Here is a 9,342-nt window from a genome sequence, read left to right on the forward strand (position 1 = left end):
AGAAAAGAAGGGGCACGTAGGTGGCTCAGTTGGTTAAGCAACTGCCTTCGGCTCAGGTCATGATCTTGGAGTCCCTGGATCGAGTCCTGCATCGGGCTCCCTGCTCGGCAGGGAGTCTGCTTCTCCCTCTGACCCTTCCCCCTCTCGTGTGCTCTCTCATTCTCTCTCTCTCTCAAATAAATAAATACAATCTAAGAAAAAAGAAAAGAAGGGGCACGTAGGTGGCTCAGTTGGTTAAGCGACTGCCTTCAGCTCAGGTCATGATCCTGGAGTCCCTGGATCGAGTTCCGCCTCAGGCTCCCTGCTCAGCGGGGAGTCTGCTTCTCCCTCTGATCCTCCGCCCTCTCAGGCTCTCTCTCTCTATCTCATTCTCTCTCTCAAATAAATAAATAAAATCTTAAAAAAAAAAGCTATGAAGTAATGAATACAGAACTTCTTTTCAAACACATCACCAGTTAAAAATAAAATATCTTATAAGAGGCTTCATATTGATTCTTTTATCATAAATGGTAACTCATGACTATGTAAGAAATATTTCTTGGCACATGGTGTTAGGATTTTCATAGAAGCATGCTGTTTTCTAGTTCACTTTCTAATAAGAGCTAGTCTAGAGAAGGAGATTTAACAATTTCCAGTAGTTATTCTGAGAAGCAACACAACATTATAACTTCTTAGGATGTCATTCAAGAGTCCTATTCTTAATCTTCTAAAATGTTGACAGATGTGCTCTGCATTCCATCAAATCTCTATTTGTAAAGACCAGCTGCTGTCTCCAAAGGCTCCTGCTTCGTAGAAATAATGTACCACCCTCTAAGAAAACACTCCCGGGAAAATGATGATTGTCAATGGATAACTCAAGATATTTTATTTCAAGATTAGTTTTTTGACATTACCATGCCCTCCATATGGCCCAGGAAATCAGAATATTTTAGGCATTGTTACAGAGTCTAAATGGATTGCATGCACACTCACCCTACAAGGACCTCAGTTGATATATTTCAAAAATATGACTTCATCTGTGACTGACACAAACGGTATCATCAACACAACTTTCTGTGGAGTCCTCCAGGATGGGAAGCTTTTGGGAACTACTGGACCACTGAAATGGGTGGGTTGGTTTGTTTTTTGTTGTTGTTGTTGTTTTTTAAAGATTTTATTTATTTATTTGAGAGAGAGAGAATGAGAGACAGAGAGCACGAGAGGGAAGAGGGTCAGAGGGAGAAGCACACCCCCCGCTGAGCAGGGAGCCCGATGTGGGACTCGATCCCAGGACTCCAGGATCACGACCTGAGCCGAAGGCAGTCGCTTAACTAACTGAGCCACCCAGGCGCCCAGTTTGTTTTTGTTTTTAATATCATGCTATTGAAACTGTGATCTGTGGACAAGTACCAGCATACAAACTATTTGTAACAGGACCATGATTAGGAAACATTAAAAGTATACTTGGGGGGCGCCTGGGTGGCTCAGTCATTAAGCATCTGCCTTCAGCTCAGGTCATGATCTCAGGGTCCTGGGATTGAGTCCCGAATCAGGTTCCCTGCTCCACAGGAAGCCTGCTTCTCCCTCTCCCACTCGCCCTGCTTGTGTTCCCTGTCTCACTGTCTCTTTCTCTCTCTGTCAAATAAATAAAATCTTTAAAAGTATACTGGGTTCCTCAACTTCTCTCGCTGTAGAGTAATAACCTTCACTGGTACTGAATCATGAAGAACATGATGAGTAGCACAATCTCACCTCCCTATTATTATTATCCTAGGGAACATTGGAAGTGTCTTGGCACAGACTTAGAAAAAAAAAATCCAATGTGTACAATGTACGTAGGTGTTTAAACAACTTCTCAAATAATCTTATAAAGTTTCTATAACGGGGATGGGGGGGAACTTCTGACTGCTACCCAAGATTTCATAAGTAAAAAAAAAAAAAAAAGCATGTTCCTTAAAGTCTCATACAATGTTATTGTTATAGGAATGTGGTGACATACATAGGACGCCTGGGTGGCTCAGTCAGTTAAGTTGTCTGCTTTCGGCTCAGGTCAGGATCCCAGGGTCCTGGCATTGAGCCCTGCATTGGGCTCCCTGCTCAGCCGGGAGCCTGCTTCTCCCTCTGCCTGCCGCTGCCCCTGCTTGTGCTTGCTCTCTCTCTCTCTGACAAGTAAATAAATAAAATCTTTAAAAAAAAAAGGAATGTGGTTAACAAATTTTACACAGAAAAAGGACAGAAATAATATATGGCATTATTTCAGGGGGGGTGAGAAGCCAAGGAATTTTTACTTTCAAATTTTTATATTTCTGTAGGATTGGAATTTTTTACACGTGTGAATCACTTTTACAATCAAAAGAAAAAAAACCAACACATTACTTAAAAGTAAATCATTCTAGTCATTTCCTGGCAATGACTCAATGTACAAGCATGCACTTATCTCCAGCCTTTCAGAAACCTATCTACAAAATAATTTTATGCATTACCATACAGCGCAAATCTGCTTAGGTACTTTAGGTACTTTTAAAAAGCATCACAAACTCTAATCTAAAAACTCACATAGCCATATAAAACAACGAATTCCTACAAACAAAAATACTAATCATGTCCTCTGTGGACCAATTTTGAGGAACTTAACACAGGAAAAGGCTCATAACCAGATTTAAAAGGCAAATAAAAGTACTGTGTTGGGACAAACAAAAGTCAAAACAAAACACTTTTGAGTTTTTAGTAGTTCTTATATCTGAGAAGAGGTGGGAAAGGGAAATCAGCATAACCAGTTTCCTCGGTGTGCTATCTTGACATTTAGAAAAGCTCTGTGTTCTCAGAATGAAGGAGCTAATGACCACCAGTAATTCCATCTCCTTCTTCCAGACCAAGAGAGGCCCAAGAGAGCCCCTGTCATGCACACTAAGAACCAACTGGCAATTTTTTTTTTTTTGGTCATGTCAAAAATTTTCCACACAACTCACTCTGAAAAATTAAAAACAGAATATACTGCATCAGGTTCCTCCACACATGGCATACTGGTGGAGACCATCATCTGTGATGCCGTGTCAACCAAGCAGATAGCTGCTTCCCAAAAGGCTGGGCCCCCATTCACTGTTATGACGGGGTCCTCTAACCATCTGTGCTTGCCAGGGCTGGGGTGTAGGACCTTGTCATCACAGAGGGGCCAATGTTCAGAAGGGTCCCCATCTTGGTCTTTTGGTGTAATGTTTTGCTGGAGCTGACTTGAAATTTGAACAAAGTGCCCTGAATTTGTTTTTGTACTGGGTCCTGCAAATCAGGTAGCCAGCTGTGGCGACCTCTGCGCAGGAGGAGGGCATATAAGGTGGACAGACTGACAGGAGCAGGGTTAGGTTCTGGCCTTGGCTCCACCACCCACAATTTTATGACTGAGGCAGGCCACTTTACTTGCGGCTTTCTGTTCTGCATGTGTGCATGACGTGCATCCTAGAAAACTTGGGAACCCTAAGAGACCACTCATACACAATACGTGCAGTGATAAGTGGCTTTAAATGGTATTAACCTCCAAGTAAGGTATAGGGACACTTAGAAAAACAATCATGGTGGGTAATTCTGATTCACAGGATGAGGGTGGCGTTGTGGAGGAGCACAGAATGTCCCACACAGAGGAATAAGAGCTGTTATATGAAGCCCTTTCCAGCTTCAAACAGCATGTGCCTGTGTTCTGAAAGGGAAACCCGTTGATTCGATCACTCACCCACACCTACTTTTACTAAATGCTAATGATAATAAACACTTGTACTATTACAGAACACTTCTGATTTCTCCGCAAAGTCACACCACAACCTAAACAGATCATATGAGGTTTAAAAAACAAAATGGCGTATCACCAAAGTGTATTGCTTCATCAGATTGTCAAAACTAAAATAGGATTTTCTCTTCTTTCTAACACATACACAGAAAACGACCCGAAGCATTTGTATTACCTTGTTAACTTTTACACCTTCTTTTGGAGTTTGTTTTGTGGCTAGATTATACCCAATCATCTGTTTAGCCAGCTGTCCCACGACTTGAGGGCTGAGAGAGAGAGAGAGAAGGAAAAAAAAAAAAATCAATGTCTATGCTGAAAATTATTTTAAAGCAGACTGCATGCTACATCCTCATGTCCGCACTGCACAAGTCCAGCTCCACCCTCAGCGAGTCCACAGGGTTTTTTGCTCATGTTACTAGGTGCCTAGCCCTGTACCAGAGGCTCATTGAGAACAAAATACATATGAGGGAGGGAGGGAGGGAGGAGAAAGGAAGGAGGAGAAGGGAAGGGAAGGGGAGGGGAGGGGAGGGGAGGCGGGAGGTGAGAGTTAGGCAAGGGGAGGTGAAGAGAAGAAGGGAGGGGAAGGGAGGGGGAAAGGGGAAGGGAAGAGAGTGGAGGGAAAGGAAGGAAGATTCTTGCTTCCCTCTGCTATTCTCTCTCCCCAAAATAAGTTACCATCATAGTAGAAAGACACTGCTGAAATGCGTAACAGATTTAGATATGAACTGAATAACAAAGACCTGACTTGGGCAATGTGAGAAGTATTGTCCACTGAGGGGCACAAGGGAGAGGGTAAGATTCAAAGTACATAATGAAAAGGTATGTGACAGAAGAGAAGAGGAAAACGGGCAGTGCTGGGCCCTGATACCCAAAGGCTCATACTATCAGACAGGAGGGACAACTGAAGCCATTGGTACTGGGAGCCACTGCAGGTTCTGAAACAGGGAAGTGACAATATGGAGGCAGCATTTAATTTATGTTATCATTTTCAACATTTATGATGAATCACTGATTGTCTAGGACAGAAGGAGTGTCGGGTTTTCACCAATTAGTGAAGAAAAAATCCTCTTATGAGATAAAGAACATTGGGGCACTGTAGAGCTCTCTACCTATAATTCATTTCCTTTATTTGCTACCTCCTGCTTCCACCCCATTCCGATCATCTTTCTCAGTGCTTCCTGCAATCATGAGCAAGATCTTCCATAACTGCTTAGCCCAAAGACACAGAATTAAGATCTCCAGACTTACTCTTTTGTTAAATGTACACCTCCCTTCAAACCGCTACTGAAGACACCTTTTCCTCTTCCTCCAGCTAAGATCTGGGCTTTTAAAACAAATTCTTTTGCATCTGAAAAAGAAAATTCAGAATTGGTAGTGGATTTTAATTTTTTTTTTTTTTTAGCAACAAGCAATGTGGAAAAGCATATACCTCCCAAAAGCAGTAAAAGCTCTCTTAAACTAATTTTGAAAATGAAGGCATAAAGAACTTCAAAAAAAATCAGGGCATCTAAATACAAAGTCTTTATCAAGGACATTAAAATATTTCCTACCAGTTTAACCTAATACTCAACCATCCCAAGAGAAAGCAAAGCATGTGTTCCCTTGTTCTTTTGAGTGTCAGAAGATGCTAAATAAATCCAGGCCGGAGGTATTAATTTTACTGTGTAATGACACTCCCATGTGGCAGAGGCACCAATCTGCCAGTCAGAAGAGCGAACTACTAGCTGAGATGTCAAAGGGAAGGCTGGAGTACATGGGGGAGATGCAAAAGGAGTGGTTAATAACTGTATTCTTGGAAACCAACAGATTTCTGAGTGGATGTTCTAGATATTGGTGGGACTGGATAAGGGAGGAGGAAGTGGATTAAAATTGAAAGCAAGCAATATTTCTGAAATGTTGGCAGGGTAAGAGAACATCCTAGGGGAAAGTGGTGGTGGAATTTTCATTTCTCAACACACTCAAGGAACGGGGGAAGTGTCTGCTTTTGTTTGACCTTTGAGACCTGACTCATAAACTCAAGTATCTTCATGGGCCTAGCTCAAAAGCTACATGTGTGAAGCAGCCCAGTGACAGAAATGAGGTCTTCAGCAAACAGGAGCGCTGCCCCCCGCCCCCAACCACCAAAAGAAAAATAAGAGAAAAAACGTGCAGCCTTCAAACAGGTTTCATAAACCAAATAGTACATTTCTTCTGGTCACAACTGGCATCCTCTCTTGCTCGTTCATCTTTGTCTAAATTCAAAAAACTAAGTCAATCTTCTATGAGGCTCTAAGAGTTTTCTGGTTTAACACCAGGTTCAGAATCTGCAGACCAGGTTTCAATCAGGCCTCCATCCCTTACCCCGCTGTTGACACCTGGCTGGTTACTTAATGTCTCTGAGACTCAATTTACTCAATTGTGAAAAAATGATGGGATTTTGAGAATTAAATCATACATACATGTGAATACTTTATCCCAAGAGCCTGAAAACTCCTAAGATTAATGAAAGACTACTGCCACAATCAATTAATTCATTTTATTACTTTTCTATATTGTAAAGAATCAAAAGGATTATTGCCACTTGGGCAGATATGGGTAAATAATAATATTAATAATAACAAGTTTGCTGGTGTCTGCCACCATTCCTGTATGGTGAGGGCTCCATAAGTGTTGGCTATTTCAGCTATCTCTATCACTGTTCTTGTTACTCAAGGCAAGCACGCAAAGGTTCCAAGAGAAGGAGCCACCGAGGGTTTTATCATGAAGGCAACAGGGAGCTACAGAAAGATTCAACATTATGACAGCATTGGGTAAGACAGTCACTCCAGCTAATATAGTCAGATTATTAGGGTTCACTGTCTTTACTGGTTGGTCTTCTTTTCTCCTATTTGCTTACACTCAGGAAACTAGGGTTCACCTTCTCTCAGAAGCAAACAGAACTCCTTCTTTGCTGCCCTTGATACCCTTCAACTCTTGCTGCTGCCATATATATGAACCATCATAACACCAGTCAAACCCATGTCTTATGATAAACTGGCTCAAGTCTAACTGGGTAAAGAACAAGCTATGATGACAACTCATTATTAGAAACACATGAGGAAAGAAACCAAGTAGAACAAATTTATTTCGTAGTTAGGCCATTGCATGTAAGGACATGTGGAGTTAAGAGCAAGGACTGTGGAGTTAAACAGACATAAAATCTCCAACCTCTGCCCATCACTTTCTTTGTAGACAAGAAGAGAATGAGGCTCAGAAAGGTAAAAGTAAAAGCCTGTCTGTAACATGGTTATAATGAAGTAATCTACAGTGTCAGGATGACGTGAGGAATAAATGAAAAACAGTAGGTAAAGTGCTTATCTCAATGCCTGGCACATTTAAAAGAAGTCAAAACATGATAGCTATCATCACTAATTATTTTCAGCAATTAACCAAAAAAATGGCATATAGGAAGACATTTCTTATTTCTCTTTTGAAGACATCAAGTAGAAAAAATACTTTTTGCCGTCTACTCAAATTTTTAATTGTGATCACTTCAAATTCTTTAAAAAGGATAACCAGCATTCCATTGCCATTATCAATTTTCATAAGCTTGTCATCCAGAAGAAAGAGATGTGTTTCTCAACGAGCTTTCCAGCAGCAAAACTTGAAAGCAAGACAGAATACCTAATTGGGCATTGATTAATTGGCACTACACAGGCTTAACTGAATCAGCCTTAGGCATGAACTATCAAGACAGAGAAACAGTTGTAGCCTCAATGAAGTGTTGTCGATTACATGTGTCACCATTTGACCACGCGTCAAAGGACACCATGCCACCAAACTGGTAGACTGAACAGCCACTTAGGGACTGTGCATCCATACTGGGACAAGTGGCAAAGACAAAGGAAAAGACTGTATCCAATCTAGGTACATCTCCTGCAACTTACACCCCAGGCCAAAAATAAGTCCACTAAAATTATCTCTTCTTGTTAGATCTCAAGTGCTAAATCAGTGTAGTATGTCAATAGCCCAAAGAAAAGCAAGTTTTTCTCATCTTGCCTGAAACTCACATGAAGTAATTTAATTCAATTATTTACTCAAAGGGCTGAAAATTAAGTGGCCAAATCCTGCTGAACAGTATCTAGTCTTTTCATTCAGTATTAATCAAGTTGATTCCACACAATGTCCCTGTTTCCATTTTAAAGATCTGATTTCTCCAAATACACAAATTTCTGGGTGGTTTTTTGTTTTTCACATTACCTCCCTATTTCCAAACAAAATTACAAAAGAATATCCCAGACACAAAATCCAATTTTTGTCTAACATAAGATGATTTAACCATACTTTAGGATAACAAGCTAAAAAAAGAGATAGAGGGGAGAAAAAAACACCTACTCTAACAGATTTTGTATAGAAATACACTGCACTTACATACTGATAACCATATTACCGGACTCCAAGTTAGTAAAACCTAGGTATGTATAACTCTAAATTCCTTGCCCTTAACTACTACTCTTATATGCAGCAGCCTTAATGTGCAGTGCATTTACTTTATTTTGTTCCTTTTCTGGTGAGTTTCTGATAATGAACAGTGCTCACGACTAGGATTCCACTCAGTTAGATGGGAACCAGTTATACTGTAATTTATATATATTTTAGGAGAAGAAGTATTGTAAGCAACATATTTGATAAGTTTATCAGTACATGAGATTCTCAACTACCATATCACTTATTAGAATAATATTTGTAGCCATTTAGGAAGCCTAAAAAAACCCACGCTGTGGTCTTCTTGTTTGACTCTATTAGCCATATTAAAATAATGCTTTCTCAAATGTTCTCCTCTCATTCCTTACCACAAGTGTCATTCTAATAAAATAACACAGTTTTATACCAATTTTTATAGTTCCCCAATAGTCCCAGGCTGGATAATAAACATTCTTGGAAGCATTATTAAATCTAAAAGGAAAAAAAAATAAATTCATTAAGGAAAGCATAACCTAAAGAGAATAAATAAGAAATGTTTTAATCAGACAAGTTTTGTAAAACTAGTTCACGGCATCCTGAAAATATATTTATGCAAAATAATGTTTACATGAAACAGTTCAGAACCATAATGCAAAAGGACCTAGCAAATGTCTGAAAATGTTTATCAGGTGTATCGATAAGAATGTTATTTGTAACTATCTTTTTAAAAGTTTAGTGAATTCAATATTGCTCTCTTCAAAAATATGATAGTTTCCTAAATGCAAATGCAGCACTGTAGAGATGGAGGCTACAAAGGTGATCATCTATTTTGAGTCAATAACACTGGAGTTGTTGGGGAACTATGGATTCCATGCTTCACCGCCAGAGCAAATTGGAATATCCAGTTTTCAGCACAATTGCATGGCATAATTTCCAGCATGGTGATCACCTTTCAGGAGGTTTGATGGGATTTTTTTTTTTAATTATGTTATGTTAATCACCATACATTACATCATTAGTTTTTGATGTAGTGTTCCATGATTCATTGTTTGCATAGAACACCCAGTGCTCCATGCAGAACGTGCCCTCCTTAATACTCCTGATGGGATTCTTAATTGAGAAAGTGACAATGTATTTCAGATTGACCTATTACTGGAAGGCAA

The 9,342-nt window shown here is 39.9% G+C and overlaps 1 protein-coding gene across 1 annotated transcript in view; it reads right to left on the bottom strand.

Annotated features, from left to right (window-relative positions):
* SUCLG2 (succinate-CoA ligase GDP-forming subunit beta) overlaps nt 1–9,342 on the bottom strand; it is a 244,413-nt gene that overhangs the window by 123,378 nt on the left and 111,693 nt on the right. Inside the window, exons 3-4 of the mRNA XM_081820393.1 lie at nt 5,006–5,105; nt 3,933–4,023 (exon numbers count right to left, since the gene is read on the bottom strand). Of these exons, the coding sequence (XP_081676519.1) occupies nt 3,933–4,023; nt 5,006–5,105 (191 nt within the window). The remainder of the gene's footprint in view (nt 1–3,932; nt 4,024–5,005; nt 5,106–9,342) is intronic.

Source organism: Leptonychotes weddellii, chromosome 1 (assembly GCF_054177405.1).
Source record: "Leptonychotes weddellii isolate Sample4059 chromosome 1, ASM5417740v2, whole genome shotgun sequence".
Taxonomy (NCBI): Eukaryota; Metazoa; Chordata; class Mammalia; order Carnivora; family Phocidae; genus Leptonychotes; species Leptonychotes weddellii.